The sequence below is a fragment of the Entelurus aequoreus genome, linkage group LG25, assembly GCF_033978785.1.
Source record: "Entelurus aequoreus isolate RoL-2023_Sb linkage group LG25, RoL_Eaeq_v1.1, whole genome shotgun sequence".
Lineage (NCBI taxonomy): Eukaryota > Metazoa > Chordata > Actinopteri > Syngnathiformes > Syngnathidae > Entelurus > Entelurus aequoreus.
This window is the reverse complement of record NC_084755.1, coordinates 37,806,316-37,826,814: the sequence shown is the minus strand read 5'-3', so window position 1 is coordinate 37,826,814 and position 20,499 is coordinate 37,806,316. Positions and strand designations below refer to the sequence as shown.

The 20,499-nt window shown below is 40.1% G+C and overlaps 1 protein-coding gene across 2 annotated transcripts; it reads right to left on the bottom strand.

Annotated features, from left to right (window-relative positions):
- Positions 1-2,291: 2,291 nt before the first annotated feature.
- Positions 2,292-20,287, bottom strand: LOC133642679 (transcription factor 20-like). 2 transcript variants are annotated; one of them, XM_062037028.1, is made up of 5 exons: positions 13,343-20,287; positions 13,169-13,262; positions 13,024-13,073; positions 12,837-12,963; positions 2,292-3,530 (listed from the first exon to the last, which is right to left on the bottom strand). In XM_062037028.1, the coding sequence occupies exons 1-5, from the start codon at positions 20,285-20,287 to the stop codon at positions 3,448-3,450; spliced, it is 7,299 nt and encodes a 2,432-aa protein (XP_061893012.1). In that variant the 3' UTR covers positions 2,292-3,447. The 2 variants fall into 2 exon arrangements, with proteins under 2 accessions (XP_061893012.1, XP_061893013.1); XM_062037029.1 differs by having other exon boundaries at positions 12,837-12,923.
- Positions 20,288-20,499: the final 212 nt, after the last annotated feature.

Genomic DNA, 20,499 nt, shown 5'->3' with positions numbered 1-20,499 from the left:
TCAAGAGACCATGACACAGTGATATGGTTTCACAGTCGCTGTCCTGTTAGGCCGCTGGGGCCTGCAACCCGCGGCTCTTTAGCGCCGGCCTAGTGGATCCCTGGAGCTTTTTCAAAAATGTATGAAAAACGAAAAAGATGGGTGGGGGGAAAAATATATATTTTTTGTTTTAATATGGTTTCTGTAGAGGACAAACATGACACAAACCTTCCTAATTGTTACAAATCCCACTGTTTATATTAAACATGCTTCACCGACGAGAGTATTTGGCGAGTGTCGTCATGTCCTACTAAATTTGCCGGTCCTTGAACTCACCGTAGTTTGTTTACATGTACAACTTTCTCTGACGCTGCCACAGACAGACTTGTTTTATGTCTCATTTTGTCCACCAAACGTTTTATACTGGGCATGAATGCACACAGGGGAGCTTTGTTGATGTTATTGACTTGTGTGGAGCGCTAATCAGGCATATTTGGCTAATCGATGCAAACATGCTATTTAGGCTAGCTGTATGTACATATCCTGTCCTGGGTATGACGTTAAACTACATCCAGGCATGAGATGGGAGGTTGTGTGTGGGGTTAGTGAGTCCCAACTAACGTCTATAAAATGCACACAAAGAACCGTTTGCACCTTCTCTTGTGACTGGCGGGCGGTCAGCGCCATAAAGCTGAGCGGGTCCCTGGGTAATTGGGGTGCGGACAACCAACAGGACAGACTAAGTTCAACAGCCCAGTAAGGCAATTAGTCTAGGAGAAGGATCTCTGATATAAAATACCCCTTCCAACCCGCACCAAGCCAGCGTGGAAGGTGTAGGCTAATAACCAGCATGAAGAGTACGCCAAGAGAGATTGTTCACTATGGCAGAAACATGCTGAGGCTTTCGTCCAGCAGTGGACTGACAACGGCTGATGATGATGATGATGATGATGATGTATGTACATATTGCATCATTACGCCTCGTTTGTAGGTATATTTAAGTTCATTTAATTTCCTTTACTTATGTCCTGTGTGTTTAATTTATATTTACATTATCTGTATGCATACTTGCCAACCCTCCCGTTTTTAGCGGGAGAATCCCGGTGTTCAGCGCCTCTCCCGACAACCTCCCGGCAGAGATTTTCTCCCGACAAACTCCCGGTATTCAGCCGGAGCCGGAGGCCACGCCCCCTCCAGCTCAATGCGGACCTGAGACTGAGTGGGGACAGCCTGTTCTCACGTCCGCTCTCCCACAATATAAACAGCTTGCCTGCCCAATGAACGGAGAAGTTAAACAGGACAATACTGCCATCTAATGGATAGCCAACGGAACACTGAAATTCAAGTATTTTAATTTTTTTTCTATGTAAATAAAATAAATAAATATATATATATATATATATATATACATATATATATATATATATAGCTAGAATTCACTGAAAGTCAAGTATTTCATACATATACATATTGGAGTTCAAATCCCAGCCGAGTCATACCAAAGACTATAAAAATGGGACCCATTACCTCCCTGCTTGGCACTCAGCATCAAGGGTTGGAGTTGGGGGTTAAATCACCAAAATGATTCCCGGGCGCGGCGCCGCTGCTGCCCACTGCTCCCCAAGGGGATGGGTCAAATGCAGAGGACAAATTTCACCACATCTAGTGTGTGTGAGACAATCATTGGTACTTTACTCTTTAATCTTAATACATACAGTATATATATATATATATATATATATATATATATATATATATATATATATATATATATATATATATATATGAAATACTCGAGTTGGTGAATTCTAGCTGTAAATAACCACGCCCCCAACCCCCCCCACCTCCCGATATTGGAGGTCTCAAGGTTGGCAAGTATGTCTGTATGTAATATTGGCTGCATTTATGATAGTTGTTTGTGTACCATGTTGTTCCAGACCACAGCAAACATTGCCCAGCTTGCAAAGATTGTAAAATCTTGATGAATACCCGGCGTACTTCATATGAAATTTAACTGCAAATGTATTCTGAGCCCCTTCCTGCTCCGTCACTGATAAGAATGGCAATTTCCCCTAGTTATTCTTTCTGTCCCCTGTGACGCGCAGCATTAGTGCCGATATTTGACTGTAAAAACACGGGCTCTTACATCGAACTGGTGCAATTTGCTTGTACGGTAACTGGGTTCAATCCTTCGTTGGAGTTGTGTTCGGAAAGTTTTCAAATGTATGTTTTAATTTTAATCAAGAGAATGAAAAACAATTGGTCATTGTTGCCCAGTAAATGTAAGTAGTGAGAAAAAAAACCCAGCAAAGCATGGTTGAAGCTTTTGAAGTGTATTGATAATTCATATACATATTGACAGGTTGTGTGATACAGCATGGTTCGGGTAGTGTAACTGCCGTCTTTTAGCTCGATTTTTTTATTTTTTACAAGAATAACAATAAAAAATGGTCAAGACAACACCGTGTACGAGTCACAATAAAATTGGATGGCACGGCCTCTTTTGAATGGATTCCCCATCTCCCCGACAGTACTTGCTGGAGCTTGGTCCCTACAGGCCCCCGTCGGGCCAACCGCGTCAAGTCACCTGACGCCTGCACAGCCGAGTTTCCCGAAACGAAAAAATACGACCGTGCCCATCTGCATTTTCAGGGTTACTTGCTGTACCGTAAAAAGCTCACTGATGAAAAATAAGAACACTTTTCAAAAAGGACCAGCATGGTATAGCACTTTCTCTTTTGCGCACACACACACACACACGTGCACACACACACACGCACACACACACACACACTCTATTGAAAGGCAACAGATGTCCATTCTCCAAGGCAATAAATGTCTTTGTGGCAAACTCAACCCTGACGTTCCAGACGTGAATCTGGCTCTCTTCCCTCCGGGAAAATAAGATTAAAAAGTCACAAACAAAAAACCCCAAAACAAAACAAATAAGCAGCCAATTAAGGTTGAGACTGAATATAAAGTGAGATACATCCATTTCATCATTTTAGGTAAATACTGATGAGGATAGAAAAATAATAATGGAGGGCTAGGATATGAATTCTGATATCATGAGATAAAACGCTCTCAACAGGTGTCCTTAAAAGAAAATAGATTCCGGATAAACAAAATGATAAAACAGGTGATAAACGAGAGTTTAACACTTCGAGAAAATCAAAGTCAGCCCAGAAAGGAATTTATCTCCCTTTGTTCTTCATGGAAAAAAGTTATTTTGTTCCTCCGTCTGGTTTGACATCTCTTTCCATCTCAGTTAGTGTTTTCTTTCTTTGTTTTTTTTTCTTTGTTTTTTTTTTTTTAAGTCTTTCCTTCAGCTTTGCTCCTTTATGCGGCGTGGTTTTGTCTTTTTTTCTGCTTTGAAGTTAAAGCGCAATAAGAGTTCTCCGAGACAAAAAAAAGCATCTCTTTTGGGTAATGTCTTGAGTGTGAATGATGCGGATCGGTGTTGAAATTCTACATTCCCTTGTGTTGCTCCGCCTGGGTCCTGCGCAACTCTTCTTCACAACAAGTGTCATCCCTTAGTCCCTTGTCCAAACCTACCCACAAAAAGAAAACACACATTACAGACACTGTGTAGTATGGAAATACAGTATTTTTCTATTCATTCGGTTAACAGTAACAAGGTAGAAATGAAAAAGCTGTACGCTGAGCTCATTCCCTAGTATCAATCAATCAATCAATGTTTATTTATATAGCCCTAAATCACAAGTGTACCACCGGTGTAGTATGGAAATACAGTATTGTAGTATTTTCTATTCATTTGGTAAACAGTAACAAGGTAGAACCCAAAAAGCTGTACGCTTAGCTCATTCCCTATTAGCACCGGTGCTACTAAAGAATTTTTTTTTCTTAGTAGCAATATGAAATGTCCTATATATATCACAATTTCACTATTAATAAACAAACAAAGAAACAAGTTAAACATGTAAAAACGCCCAAAAGCAGTGAAGTTGTCACGTTGTGTAAATGGTAAATAAAAACAGAATACAATGTTTTGAAAATCCTTTTCAACTTATATTCAATTGAATAGGCTGCAAAGACAAGATATTTAACGGTTGAACTGGTAAACCTTGTTTTTTTTTGCAAATAGTAGCTCATGTGGAATTTGATGCCTGCAACATGTTTCAAAAAAGCTGGCACAAGTAGCAAAAAAGTCAAAGACTTATTTGGAACATCTCACAGGTGAACAGGCGAATTGGGAACAGGTGGGTGCCCTGATTGGGTATAAAAGCAGCTTCCATGAAATGCTCAGTCATTCACAAACAAGGACGGGGCGAGGCTCACCACTTTGTCAACAAATGCCTGAGCAAATTGTCCAACAGTTTATGAACAACATTTCTCAACAAGCTATTGCAAGGAATTTAGGGATTTCACCATCTACGCTCCGTGATAGCATCAAAATGTTCAGAGAATCTGAAGAAATCACTGCATGTAAGCGATGATATTACGGACCTTTGATCCCCCAGGCGGTACTGCATCAAAAAGTGACATAAGTGTGTAAAGGATATCACCGCATGGGTTTAGGAACACTTCAGAAGACCATTGTCAGTAACTACAGTTTGTGTCTGCATCTGTAAGTGCAAGTTAAACTCTACTATGCAAAGCGAAATACATCTATCAACAACACCCAGAAACGCTGCCGGCTTTGCTGGGCCCGAGCTCATCTAAGATGGACTGATGCAAAGTGGAAAAGTGTTCTGTGGACTGACGAGTCCAAGTTTCAAATTGTTTTTGGAAACTGTTTTTATTTACGAATTACACAAAAGTGCCAACTTCACTGGTTTTGGGTTTTGTATATACATGTAAACACAAAGCCTTATTAACTATACTATATTACTGTAACGCTCAAATAAACAGAGAACATCCCTAAATTGTGCTAGCACTGTCGCCAACACCAGTGTAGGGCTGGGCCATATGGATCAAAACTCATATCCCATTATAGTTCAACCCATGAATTAAACAGTGAATAAAAAATATCCATTGAAGTAACTAAATATCTTCGCCAGGCCTTGACTTAGAATATTCGGGACTATTATAGGACATACCCACTATAAACATTATTATAGGACATACACACTATAAACATTATTATAGGACATACAAACTATAAACATTATTATAGGACATACACACAATAAACATTATTATAGGACATACACATAAAAAAGGCAAATGTGAGCAAAACCTAAGAGAGTTAAGGTTTTACTAACGGCAGCGATCATAAATGAATCTTTCAGCACATACACAATGTTGACATCTATCGTTAAATTTTGATAAACAATCATAAATTAATCTTTCAGCACATACACAATGTTGACATCTATCGTTAAATTTTGATAAACAATCATAAATGAATCTTTCAACACATACACAATGTTGACATCTATAGTTATATTTAGATAAACAATCATAAAATAATCGTTCAGCAGATGCACAATGTTGACATCTATAGTTATATTTTGATAAACAATCATAAATGAATCTTTCAGTACATACACAATGTTGACATCTATAGTTATTTTTTTATAAACAATCAAAGGAATATTTCAGCACACACACAATGTTGACATCAATAGTTCTATTTTGATAAACAATCGTAAATGAATCTTTCAGCACATACACTGTTGACATCTATAGCTTTATGTTGATAATCATAAATTAATCTTTCAGCACATACACAATGTTGACATCTAGTGCTATATTTTGATAAACAATCATAAATGAATCTTCAGCACATACAATGTTGACATCTATAGTTATATTTTGAAAATCAAATGAACCTTTCAGCACATACACGATGTTGACATCTATAGTTATGTTTTGATAAACAATCGTAGTCAGCACATACAATGTTGACATCAATAATTATGTTTTGATAAACAATCATAAATGAATCTTTCAGCACATACACTGTTGACATTTATAGCTATATTTTGATAATCATAAATGAACCTTTCAGCACATACACGATGTTGACATTTACAGTTATGTTTTGATAAACAATCATAAATGAATCTTTCAGCACATACACAATATTGACATCTATAGTTATATTTTGATAAACAATCATAAATGAATCTTTCAGCACATACACAATATTGACATCTATAGTTATAGGCATTTGATAAAGACAGGGAAAAACACGCGTACTCGTAAACGGCGGGTGTAACAACAACAAACATGGCAGTAGACGCAAAGTTAATTCATGAAATACAACCTTACTCGAGAAAAACGATGCATTTTTATCCGGGAGAGTCTTGATACCAATATCCTTGACCCAGCCACACACAAAGAAGTTGTAGACCTCCATGCTTTTCCAAGTTTCATCTGTTTTGTCGCGTAGAATGATGTCTGGAGCAGCAGACCGACGGATAATCCTTAACATCACTCGACAAATCTTTTTTTGATAACGCATATGGATCTATGCCATTGTTATTAAAAAATGGATAGATGTTGATAGTCCGACTCATAATGACTGGTACTGATTTTTATTCATGGCTGTGATGGCCATGGAAATGATGAGTTATACTAACAGTGATTAGTTTGTTTGTGGTTTAATGTTTTTAATCATTATGTTGATATTCGTATTATTATTGATCATGTTATTAATATTATTCTTTTTTCTTACTGTATTTTTTGAACTATAAGGCGCACTTAAAAACCTTTCATTTTCTCAAAAATCGACAGTGCGCCTTATAACCCGGTGCGCCTTATGTATGGAATAATTCTGGTTGTGCTTACCGACCTTGAAGCAATTTTATTTGGTACATGGTGTAATGATATGTAGATGGCAGTCACACATAAGAGATTTGTGTAGACTGCAATATGACGCTAGTAAACAACAACAAAACTTTATATGTTCCATTGAAAATAAAGAACATTACACATGGCGCTCAAAAATCTTTCAAAATGTTTTAGTACGACTTTGAAGCCTCACCGCTTGATCTACAGAAGTACAAGTATTATTATAGCGTGTGTATAAGGACCGCAAAACGGCACCCATTAGCGGACACATAATCTGGTGTTTTGTTTTGCAGTATCATGCAAAACCAACTTTTCTTACCTTCTGGTACTTGCTGATCTGTTTTTGGGATCTGCATAAGTCCTGAAAATGTGCGCACGTCCGCTATCGTAGTTTGTGCCGACAACGTAGTCGATAAGCTTCTTCTTTTTCTCTATCTTCTTGTTATGGGGCAATTGTAACATAAAGTAGTGTAAAGTTCTAACCTATATCTGTCAGTAGACTGGCTATGAAAGCGCTAAAAACTACCGGTATAGTGGGTATATATAATTCACCCAAGGAACTTTAGTTATTAGAGAGTTCCAGTCGTATGTTTTTTCATGGGACACAATGCGTTGTTGTTGCAGTAAAGTCTGAATGAAATTTAAACAGTTAGCGCCATCTTTTGACATTCCTTCCACTCCCGTCCTTGCACGCTACACCGCTACAACAAAGATGACAAAGAGAAGACGCTGTCAAAGGTGAGTCACGTAAATAAGACCGCCCACAAAACGGCGCATCCTGAAGTGACTGTTAGAAAGCGACTTGAAGATGATCTGTAAAACAATCTATGCAACATTTTGACCAAAGAACCACCATCACATGTTATGTAGACCACAAGGAAGTCTTTTACATTTAGAAAAAAATCCTAACAACATCCCTTTAATACGCCTAATAATCCGCTGCGCCTTATTTATGAAAATAGACCTGAATATACCCACTCATCAGCATTGTGCCCTGTAATCTGGTGCGCCCTATGGTCCGGAAAATACGGTACTTTTTAGTTTTTCCTTGTGTTTTTGTGTCTTCTCAATTGCTATGTGAATTGCTATTGGGAGTGTTGCGGGGCTGGGATTGGTTTGTAATCGTATTAATACGTATTACCTTTTTGGACTGACTGACATTCTGTGGGATGTTTGTAAATAAAATAGAAGAAAAAAAAAGTAGTATTATCACTGGAGGACGAGTACTACACGCCACTAAGCTCGAGGTCTTGAATGTAGACAATGGTGGGCGGATCAATTCAAATATTGGATAATGATACACTGCGGTAAAGTAATACTGTTTAGATTTGTAATGACCCAAAAAACGTCATTTACTACACAGACTTTGCTACGGCGATTTCCTTCCTTACTTCGTTTCACTCGCCTTACTACTGTGGAGTCACGGCGTGCGTTTTAGAGTGCGCTTCTGTTATTAGATGGCAACAGGTGTGGACAATATTAGAGACAGACGCATTTGTCCCGCACATAACGTACACAGCAAAGGTGAAACGTATTTGGAGTTGCTTTCATTTTTTATTATTTTTTTCAACACAGCGTCCTTCACTCAGCTGCTGTGACAGAGTTACCTTGCAGCAGGCGATGTGCCGGGAACGTTGCCACAACTTGTTTATAAAGTCTTTGGTTTATTTACTGGGATGCTCACTCGTCTATTTATTTAACTGCTAACTTTGTTAGTGTTCCAACAACATCAACTCTAGCCAAAATGTTTTGTCATCTCATCGAACTGAACGCAGGCTGTGAAGTATCAACACGCTGAGTTGTAAGAGGCACAAAGATTGTGTATTTGATGTGCGAGGTATCACTCCGTTTATTTTTGTTAGCCAAACTGTTGCACTGAACCACTTGGTGTGGTTGGAGAAGAACACAACTTGATTATTAGACTTTATATTCATTAGCCAAACTGCTTTGTGTTTTATATTGATCCCAAAAAGTAAACACCATGTTTTAAAAAATATCAAGTCGTCAAGTTTTCCAGCGTCGATAAATCGATCATCGGGTTCAGCAGCTGAGCGTCTTTGTGCCCTAGCGGAATTAAAAGAAGCGGGTGAATCATCTCGTCCTTCATCAAGTGTCTTTAAATCTATGTGAGGCGAGGCGGGGCCGTGGCTCTTACGTTGATGATAAAGTTTGCGTTTTTAATGCGCGTGTTCGGCGAGCGAGACGGTCTGCAGGCATTTGTACCACAAATAAACGGTAGTAATGATAACCTCTTTAAACTCCCAACGGTTAGTATTGCTGTATTAGAATACAATTATCAAAAGCGCCGTTATTCATAACTGCATTTGGATACCAACGAACTGACTAGCGCTAACTAGCATAAATGCTAACATGTAAACAGACATTAAGGACTTTCCCCATTACGAAGCGTCATTCCCCAATCTAAACTTGTACAAACACACTACTGTCTAAACAATTGAGCTACAGTACTTTACATTATCCTTCATACCGACAGCCATCAGATTGTATACTGCATATGTTCCTTTTTGACTGTACTTAAATGTATAATGTATTTATATTATTCACATGTGAATAATGCTGTATAATAGACTGTATTTATGTTATTCACATGTGAATAATGCTGTATAATAGACTGTATTTATGTTATTCACATGTGAATAATGCTGTATAATAGACTGTATTTATATTATTCACACGTGAATAATGCTGTATAGTAGACTGTATTTATATTATTCACACGTGAATAATGCTGTATAGTAGACTGTATTTATTTTATTCACATGTAAAAAATACCCACGTGTTTATTGTCTATTGTGAGCGAACTGTGGTGCTGAATTTCCCTATGTGTAAGACTAGATCTCATATATGAACACTATTTTTATCTATATGGACAAAAAGTTGGGACAATTTTCACATGTATTTTTGTTATTATTTTGTTTCTGCCATATTACTTTGTTTATAATGCTTGTGTTGCTTTCATATGCACATTAAATTTCTACTTGTGGTACAAGAAACAGAGTTCTTATCTACAATAAGGTTTCATCTTCAAAAAGAAATAATTTTGAATGTGTCGCTTCTTCCGCTTCTGTTTTATTTGATCAGCCGTTTTACTGCTGTGTTACAGACACCGTTTGGAAACAATTAAGGTATGTAAATAAACATTTACAAAATATTTTTGTGTAAATAACTAATTTTGCCACATATATATACCTGCGGCTTATATCCCGTTGCGGCTAATATAGGGAACATATTTTTTCTCTCTAAAATGTCGTGGGTGCGGCTTATATATCGGCACGCTCTTTAGTACGATACAGTAGTATCACAGGTCAGTGAATTTATCGTAGTGTTTTTACCATTTACGGTTTTACGATAATTAATGACGTTAATCGTTACAGCCCTAATATTGATTTTTCTACTGCAATGGTAAATATTTATGTGTTCTACTTCTTCTTAACACAGGGGTCACCAACCTTTTTGAAACCAAGAGCTACTTCTTGGGTACTGATTAATGCGAAGGGCTACCAGTTTGATACACACTTAAATAAATAATTTATTTAAATAAATTTATTTAAATTGGATATTTTATAGAAATAGCCAATTTGCTCAATTTACCTTTAACTCTATGTTATTATTAATAATTAATGATATTTACACTTAATTGAACAGTTTAAAAGAGGAGAAAACACGAAAAAAATTACAATTACATTTTGAAACATAGTTTATCTTCAATTTCGACTCTTTAAAATTCAAAATTCAACCGAAAAAAAGAAGAGAAAAACTTAAAAAAAGAATTTATGGAACATCATTAGTAATTTTTCCTGATTAAGATTAATTTTAGAATTTTGATGACATGTTTTAAATAGGTTAAAATCCAATCTACACTTTGTTAGAATATATAACAAATTGGACCAAGCTATATTTCTAACAAAGACAAATCATTATTTCTTCTAGATTTTCCAGAACAAAAAATTTAAAAGAAATTCAAAAGACCTTGAAATAAGATTTAAATTTGATTCTACAGATTTTCTAGATTTGCCAGAATAATTTTTTTGAATTTTAATCATAATAACTTTGAAGAAATATTTCACAAATATTCTTCGTCGAAAAAACAGAAGCTAAAATGAAGAATTCAATTAAAATTTATTTATTATTCTTTACAATAAAAAAAATAAATTTACTTGAACATTGATTTAAATTGTCAGGAAAGAAGAGGAAGGAATTCAAAAGGTAAAAAGGTATATGTGTTTAAAAAATCCTAAAATAATTTTTAAGGTTTTTTTTCTCTCTAAAATTGTCTTTCTGAAAGTTATAGGAAGCAAAGTAAAAAAAATAATGAATTTATTTAAACAAGTGAAGACCAAGTCTTTAAAATATTTTTTTGGATTTTCAAATTCTATTTGAGTTTTGTCTCTTTTAGAATTAAAAATGTCGGGCAAAGCGAGACCAGCTTGCTAGTAAATAAATACAATTTACAAAATAGAGGCAGCTCACTGGTATGTGCTGCTATTTGAGCTATTTTTAGAACAGGCCGGCGGGCTACTCATCTGGTCCTTACGGGCTACCTGGTGCCCGCGGGCACCGCGTTGGTGACCCCTGTCTTAACATATTGTATCTACTTGAGAGACATGACATGTGGTGTTTCCAGTCAATGAGTTTAAAATAGTTTGTCAGAAACCTAAAAAAAACACCTGCTTACAGGTTTGTTACACTTAAACAGTGTTTGTTCTCTGGGTAAGTCATGCTCCAAAATTATATGTATTTTTTTGTTTGACACCAATAAATACACATCATAGGTTATAAAGATCAATATATCAATCGAGTATTGCAATATTGGTATGCCGCAGCAATAAAAGAATGCAAGATGATAAGCTAAAATAAGTCCCTGGTAGTCTGTGCAGTCAGTCCAGACATGGTTGTATTCATTAAATCAAATCAAATGGAAAATGGAAGAGGCAATAGCAGCCGGGAAAATGGAAGAGGCAATAGCAACCTTGGGGGCCAAAAAATTGAATGTGCTCGATTAAATGGCTCCTAATGAAAAGCCACACTTCGATCAGGAAATAAAAGCATGTTTCCTGCAGATACATGACAACACAGAAAGCAAATCCAGATGGGAAGAAAACAACCCATGAAGATTTCTGCTGCTATGTAATTTGTTTTTTGATCGCTAACATAACAACAAATGGTTTGTAAAAGTAGATACCAATGAGATAGACACAAAAACTACAATAACAGCTACAAGGTTCTGGCTGTAATAAGCACTGTAAAAGTTGTTTGTGTTTGTGAAATATTACGTAATTTAGTATAGTGATTCTCAACTGGTCGGTCCATTTTTTATAGAACATTTCAAAACAAAAATAACGTATGTCCGTAAATGCACCTCGCGTTCTTTAATGTGCCATTTGCGAGCTATGCCGCCACGAGGTGGGTGCTAAGTTTTGAGGCAATTTTGTCAAACTTGAATTTGACAAAATTAGCCAAAAACAAGATAAAGGTGACTTCCATTGCTCAGAAAATAGCAGGGTGCCGCTATTGGAGAGCGACATGGCTGCGGTAGAAGAAGAGTGCGCCATGAAGACAGACAGCGTCTCACCGATGCTGCTCACGTTGTGGTGCGTGGGGGAAGTCCGCCCACTATGAAGACTCCTAGCTATGGCGGGAACGTAGACCGACGGGTGTTTCATGCCTATTGGAACTATTGGCCCAGGCTGGGAGATGGTCTACAGAAAAAATGGCCCTGCTGTTATTATTAAACTCACCTACTGAGTTAATCAAAAAATAAGCTGAATGTATATATTTTTATCTTATTGAATTGCACTTGCTGTTTATCTAAATATTTTAATCAGGGCAACTCGATTCGCTTCATTTCATTGAAGAGGTTGTCCCTTTCGTCTAGCTCCAAGTCCAGTTTCTCGGATTCAACCCCCAGATATACCATGTACTAAAAAAACTTTCCAGACACTTTTTGTTAAAATCATTGTTGAGTTTGTGGGTAAAACTTATTGTTACTCATGATCATTAAAACCAGTTATTTTGCACTACCTCAAATTCAAACTGCACCATAAATGTATTTTAATAGATCCAACATCTATACTTACTGCATCCAGACTCCTGCAGTTGTCTCACCCTCTCTCTGACTGCTCCGAGTACGTTGGTTTGGCCGGCCCGACGCCCTGCGTAACCTGCTTGAGGTAGAGTTGACCAAAGAAGTTGATCAGTAATAACCTGAAACGCGGAACAAAAGTGTTAAATCTATGCTCTAAATTTGCTGCTTCTGCTTTTTACCTTGTGCTTCGGACATCGCAGTGAGAAGTTGTCTTCGTTAAGAGAACAATCTAGAAGGGAGACAGAACATTTCAGTAGATGATCAGAACATTTGCAACGTAACCTTTTTACCGTAACGGAACCAGTGTTGAAGGCGGTCGCTTACCTGCTTCAATGGCACACAGATAGTGGTATCGAAGTGTACAGCCTTTAGTGTAGCAGCCCAGGGTAGAGCCAATCATCTCACAGTATGAACAACTCTGAGAAATAAAGGCCCTTGTGTCATCATACCATTACAACCACTACTGTTCTCAGGAATAGTCTTAAAAATAACACGTACCGTTTCTCTGGCACCATCCAGTGCCTCCTGCAGGCCATATAATCTCCCATTGACAAGGTAGACTCCACTTGTCCACACGATACACCCTTCATGAACCCACAACTCCTCTGGGTCCATGGGCATCTGAGGCAACTGGGCAAGTTGTGCCAACGGTCCCAGGGAGTCCAAGGCTGGCGGTGGAGGCTGGAAGGGCAACGAGGCCTTACTGTTGGAAGGTACCATTCTAGGAGAGTTGTCACTAGATTTGTGCCTCCGTTTAAAACGAGGATGTGAGGTCAGCTTCCGGTGTTGTGGTCGTTGTTGAGGTTCATCCGCTGGATGTGGTTGCTGCTGTGTAGGAAACTGTTGCTGTTCAACCTCAAAGTCTGGCTCTCTCTTTAGCTCTGGGATAGGTCTGATATCAAGGTTCATGTCCCAGGTTAGAGATGTGTTATTACTGTAGCTGGAGGTGTAAGATAAATCAGTGGCACTGGGCTCACCAGTTATATCCTCATTACTAGCTAAGAAGTTAGCAGTTCTTACTGCAGTGGAAAGAGATTTTAGATTTGAATCTAAGCTAACCGTACAGTTACTCATCACTGTGGGTCTGGTCATCTGAGGATATTGTGTTTGTGGGGGTTGGAAAGTACTCAAAGTATTAAAGTCGATGTCTGAGTTTGGTCCAGTTTTGATTGTGCCTGTGGTTGTTTGACATTGTCTAACTTGGGGCTGATTCTTGGGAAGCTTTGCAGCATATTCGGCAGGATAGTAAGGCCCATAAAGATCTCCAAGGTGTTTGTAATTAGCCCATTTTTGACATAAACAGCAAAGCTGGCGGCCAGAGTGTTTTGTTTCTGTATGAACAGGCCCTGAAACAAGATAGCCAGATGAAGGGAGTGCTTTTCCTGACTGAAGTGTCGTTTCCACTTCGTCCGCCTCTCTCCTTTCTGATTCTCTCTTGGATACATGGGAGGAAAGAGTTGAAGCTGGTATGGAATCATTTCCACTTCCACCTGTTTTCCCTCCAACTGCATTACGCTCTCCTTTCAACTTGTCATCCTCAGCATTTACAATTGTGCAGACTGCCCCAATCTCTGGTACTTTGTTCTCTACATGTATGTGTGGTATAAACAGGCCTTTCTGATTTGGATGTAAGAATGCTCTATTTGCGCTGTTATCCCCTTTTGCCTCTACATGTGTATCTGTGTCCTCTGTAGTGGCTGATTGTGATGCTGCAGGCCCTCCTCTTCTAACCCTTTGACGCACTCTTCTTTCTGGTGATCCATTTTCATCTTTCAAACCCTTGCGCCGCCGTCTCACAGGCTTGACTTCCAGCTCTGGCTGGATCGTTTCACTCTCAACATCCACTTTTACGACCTGGGTTAAAATGGGTGGGGTCAGAGGGGGAGAAGTTTTGCTTTCCAAGATAGAAGCTGTGACGGAGACTTCTGGGCTGCTTAGAATTGACATTGTTTCTGAAATTATGGGGGCTGCTGGTATGGGAGTTAGTGGAGGTTGAGAAGAATTCAGATTTGCGTTTTGAGCTTCAGGTTGGATCAAACCTTGTGTTTGGCCTTGGTTTTGAGTGCGTTTTTGTTTGTTCACACTCCCTACTGGCCTGCCCTTCTTTTTGCCGGATGGGAAATAGCCTTTAGGCACAGAATTGTCCAGAGACTTAGAGTCTTGGGCAGACAGATTGCACCGAGCCGAGGACATCGGATGTCTGCTCAGACCATGTCCTTCAGATTGGCTATGATGTGGTGAGGTAGCTCTATAGTAGTCACTGCCGGTACAATCATCAAATTCCATTCCAGATTCTTGAAGTTTTTGTCGAAGAAGGTTAGTGGCAGATTGCTCTCCTCTTCTTGTCTCAAGCTGCTGGTAAGTGTTGGTGAAATGTTGAATGTCTGACAAGGCAGATGACGATGGGGGTGGAGAACCCTGGACTGGACGAGGAAGGGGTGGCGGTGGTGGTAAAGGACCTAGCAAAGCAAAGTCTTCCTTGTCACCAGACGCTGACACCACAGAAGTTCCTAATCCAAAGTCAAAGTCTTTTTGTTTGAGGGTTTGGGTCGTTTGGTGAGGTTCACATGAGTAGATAGAGAGAGGCAATGGGGCCGTCTCATCAACTCCTCTGAAGGGCATCATGTCATTTAATGAGCGACTGTCTTCCATAAAAGCATCATCCCCTCCTGAAACTCTGGGAAATTGGGTTATGTCATTGTCTTGTGAATCACTAAAACTTGGGATAGCTGTGTGAGTAAAGCCCGGGTAATGATTGGTTCCATCATCAACATTGCTTGCAGGCCTAGTAACACTTGGTGATATTTTCTGAACAATAGCCTCTAGTTTCAAACCTCGTCCTTTCTTTGGAGGCAAGGCCTTCGTATTACCACTCGACGGGGATAGAGATTTGGGAAAGGTATTATCACTATGCAAAGGGGAACATAGCCGTGGAACGTCAGAACACGATGATTCATCTTCATTGTGATGGTTTGACTCAGAGTGCGGCCCAGGGGACTGATGCGAATTTGCGGCAGCCCTGAGCTGAGATGCATCTTGAAGTAGCCTTTTGGCAGGAATGGGAGAAATAAAAGAACGAACTCTCCTCCTCAATATAAGAGGATTTGTCTCTGCAGGTCCCCCAGACTTAGTTTGACGCAGCACCTGTGGCTGAGTAGAGGTTATGTCAGTTTGAGGTTTAGTAGAGTTGCATGGAGGAGGGCAGGGGTGTTTAGTTTCCTCAGGCTCAGCTGTATTTGGGACATGCGTCTTTTGATGAGGGAAAATGCCCTGGGAACATACAGGGACAGATGATGGAGGAGGCGGTTGCGTCCTGTAGCAAGAGTCAGTCTCAATCACTCTAGGACCTTCTTTTCCAGGGTGTGTTGACTCCCACATTTTCATGTCATAGAATCCGCTTTGCTGATGAAGCAAATTTTTGGTCCCATGTTGTTCACTGTGCACGTCTGATTGAGTAGCCACCCTTTGTCTGTGCTCTGACTGGCTGACTTTAGGTCTTACTGGGGAGGAAACAGGCATCATCATCATGTCCTTAGCAGACCTGTTCATTGCTTTCACCCAATCACTTATTTCGTGCGAATGCTGAAGGGGTCCACGAGGGTGAGGATACATTTGAATCTTATTTGCTTGGCTCTGGAGTGATAAGTTGTGGTAGGGATGATGGGAAGGAAAATGAGGGTTGCCGTGTGCCATAATACTGCTTTCTCTCGAATCTGCAAACCGATAAGCAGCAAAACTGTTGGCATCACCTGTTGATAAATCGACACCCTGAAGATATGACTGATGTCTTGATGGTGATGACAACGGATTGGAGCTTAGAGGATGGGGCATCTGCCTATACGGTTCCGAATTTAACAAAATTGTCTTTGAATGATATTCCATATCAGTATCATTAGTTCGACCACTACCACGAAAATCTGTGTTGGGACCAGTATCAGTTGACGCGGCTTCAATCTTTACCACTTTTTTTCTTAAAATGTCATTTTTATTCAGATCATTGACAGATGTTGTAGAAGAAAATGGATGCTGAATTACAGAGGCGGCAATCTGATTTTTCTCTCGCTCTTTGTTACTTTCCCGGTCCCTTTCAGGTGTGCTACGTCGATTTGGTGACACATCACAGATGACTGAGCGTCGCTCTGATTTTTGAGATCCTGCTTGACCAGTACAGCCTTTTAGTGGCTCAGGTTCTTGCAGAAGGAGCTCCTGCACAGCAGAGGGCAAAGTCGATGCATTTGACACTTTTCTTTGTGGAAGAGAATAGTCTGCTAAATTGATATGCTTTGGTTGGATTAGCTGTGCCTCCAATGTTTGTGGTAAATTATCTTCTGAGAAATCCCCTTCCTTTTTTGCCGTCTTTTGCAATATTTTGGAGATGGAAGGCTCTGACTTCAGAGAGGATTGAGGATGCATTGCAAAACTGGGTTTACTTTCCAGTCTGTGGTTTGGATGTTGTGGTTTTCCAACTTGTGTCATAGTGTCATTGGCTCCTCCATCTACCATTCTTAGATTTTCTACCAGTCCATATGGGTATCTTGTCTGAAATTGTTGTTGAACTTGAAGATGTGCAGGAAATGGCTGTTCTGGTCTACCGTAACGTCTGTCTAAATTATAACCTTGAAGAACTTCTTGTAAAAGGCTAGGAAACTGTTGCAATTGCGAATTGTCCTCTTGACCTTTAGTTCCTGCAGCTTGTCCTTTCCTCCCAAAAGCCTCTGCTAAAGAACTCAGATCTTTTGAATGCTCAGGGCCATAGCCAGTGTGAGATTGCTGATAGCCTCTGGAACTTGATTCCATTACACCTGCTGGGCCAGTCCTTCCTTTGTTCATCACAGACAAATCTGAGCCATACGTTGACTCTCCAAAACTATATTTATGTGGTCCATACTGGGCAAGATTTTGGGGCTGTTCGATATTGGATTTTGAGTGACGAGATGAATACCGACTCAGATCAATACCTTCCTCTCCATTATGACTAGACTCCTTTAAATAAGACTGTGCCTGCTTTTCTTTCAGTGAGAGATCCTGCGGTTGTTTGCCTTTCTCAAAATGACTTCCCTCAGAACGAACTGAAACAATCACACCAACATTTTGCTGTTCTTCAGAAGCTGTTTTTTGTTCACCGTCATTGTGTGCAGTGGATGCAGTGTGCAATCTATTTTCTTTGCCATGGCCATATTTTGTGTTGATTTCTCCAGTACATAACATTGGGTTATTTCCTTTTTCCATCTTCTCAACCTCATCTTCATTTTCAGTTTTGATGCGTTCATTCGTTATTTCTGTACTCCTATCACCTTTTGGGGTATTATTTACCAAACGAGGATGTGAGACATAGTTTGGCTGGGAAAGGGGAATATTAGACGACCTGGATGAAGAAACAGTCAGTTTTGAATGTGATTTTAGCACAGTCTCTGTTAACTGACACTCAGAAGTGGGAGATGCTGATAAAGCAGTGGGAACTTCATTTGTTTTTGAAATCATTTCTTTTGCTGATGACTTGCAAGTGGACGTTTTGGCATTTGCTGATGTTTGTGCCTGGGTTTGACTTGGAGTATGATAAAAATATGGTTCAGATCCACTGCTTGCACCACTCATTTGCCTCCGTCTTGTATGTTCAGCCTCTATTAAATGATCCTCTTGCTCGGTCTTGGTCTCTGATGAGGACCCAACTGACATATAAGAAGAACCTTCAACAGCAACCGTGTCTAAACTGGCACCATCACCAACTCCCACTACATCTTTAACTGTGCTTGTGCTTGAGGCCGCGCTTGCATTTCTACTCCTTGGTTGTGATGGTGGAACACCATGTGTTGCTTGTTGCACGTGTCCGCCATCTTTCCCTTTCTTCTGTGAGAGCACATTGTCATTAAGCGTCACATGTTGAATTGTGTTTGGTAAATTGGCTACTTGGGAGCTCAAAGCATTAAGGCTATTCAGTCCTGCATCTTGCATCTTCACAACTGGAGATGAATAAACAGATGAACCTTCCTCTCTTGACACAAGTCCTGAACTTACACCTATTTTGTTGCAGTTTGTTGGTGGGATACTGTTTACTCCAACAGTGCTCATGCTGTGACCTTTGTGACTGCCACAACTACTGACGCTACTATTTGAATTGGGTGTAGGACTTAACTGTGACACAGCCTGCATCAGTCTATGACTGTGACTGCTATGGACTTTAGATGTGGGAGGGTGGGAAGGACCAGAGGGGTTCACATAGGTCTCTGAAACACCCATTAATGGGGAAGGTGTGGAGCTACAACTCGGGGAATGTACTGCAGAGGCAGTCGGGGAAGGGTTGGATATTGGGCTGAGGTTTTGGTTCAACTGGTTTTGTTGGGAATTAGCATGCATTGGGGATTTGGCTAGTTCTTCAGATGCTGCAATGGGTATATTAGGGTTGGACCCTTGGTGATGTTTACCATATACAGAACCTGGAGATGGACCCTGGTGCTGCATTTTAAGAGGGTTGTCATAACCCACACCTAAATTGTGCTGCGAGTTGCGGTGCTGTAGTGTGACTTGTTTGTGAAGGGGGTGTGTATGTGGAGAATATCCAGCATAATTTGAGGCATGGTAACGCTGTTGAACATTCTCTACTGGCCCCATATTGTTACCAGCAACTGAACCAGAGGCAGAGTTTGCATTCGAGTTGACACTGTGAGAACTGTTTACTTTGGAATCAAAACTGGTGTTCGCAGTTCCATCAAGATATCTCTGTGGAGGGGGGCTGTACATTCCTGATGACCCCGTGGATGCTCCAGCCTGCGGAGAGTACTGTGGGTACTGAGGGGTCATTCTGTGCCCAGATGTTGGATACGTCCTATGCTGTTGCCCATGGTGCACTGAAGAAAAGGTTTGTCCATGTTGGCGACTCTGAGAAGCCGGTATAGTCTGCAATGCAGGATTCTGACTGATATTAAACTGACGAGGAGAGAATGCTCCAGATCCTCCACCTGACCCAGTGCTGGGTCCGTAGTCCACTGAATATTGTGACATTATTCCAGGAGACAATACAGATGCAGAGCCAGAATGTCTGTACTGGGGCGGTATGTGTCCATCGATGTTAGGATATCCAAATCCTGCCCCGTAGACCAGACCTCCTCTCCTGTTCCGGTCCTTCCCACCCACTGAAAAATAATAATCCATTGTGTCCTTCCTGTAAAGGTTGTTGCCGTTGCCACTATGAAGGTTACCCTGTGTTGGCAGTGGCTCTACAGTCCCTCTGTTCCGAGCATTGTAAGCCAGCATCGGGCTGACTTGACTGGAGTGTGGAAGGCCTCTGTGCAGGCTCTGCTGTTGCATCCCTGCATAATCATCCGTCATCCTTGGGGAGATCTGGGGGTCCGCTGGTTGAGTAGAATATGGAGGTCCTCCTCCACCCCTCCCGCTAAAGCCGAAGGGGAGACAATGGGGGGCAGGGCTATTAGAAAAATTCTGCATGTTTTTTTGTACTTACAAAATCACAACAGTGAGTAATATCAGTAACGGGTACCACCATTGATATGTTAATGACAGGCTGATGGCAGTCACCATGGATGCAGAAGAGAACAAAACGTATTTACAAAATAAATGCTTCATGAAATCTACAAGGGTGTTGAAGGGGAATATGCATGTGGAATTTTATCATTAACATTGGTTAATAATATTAAATG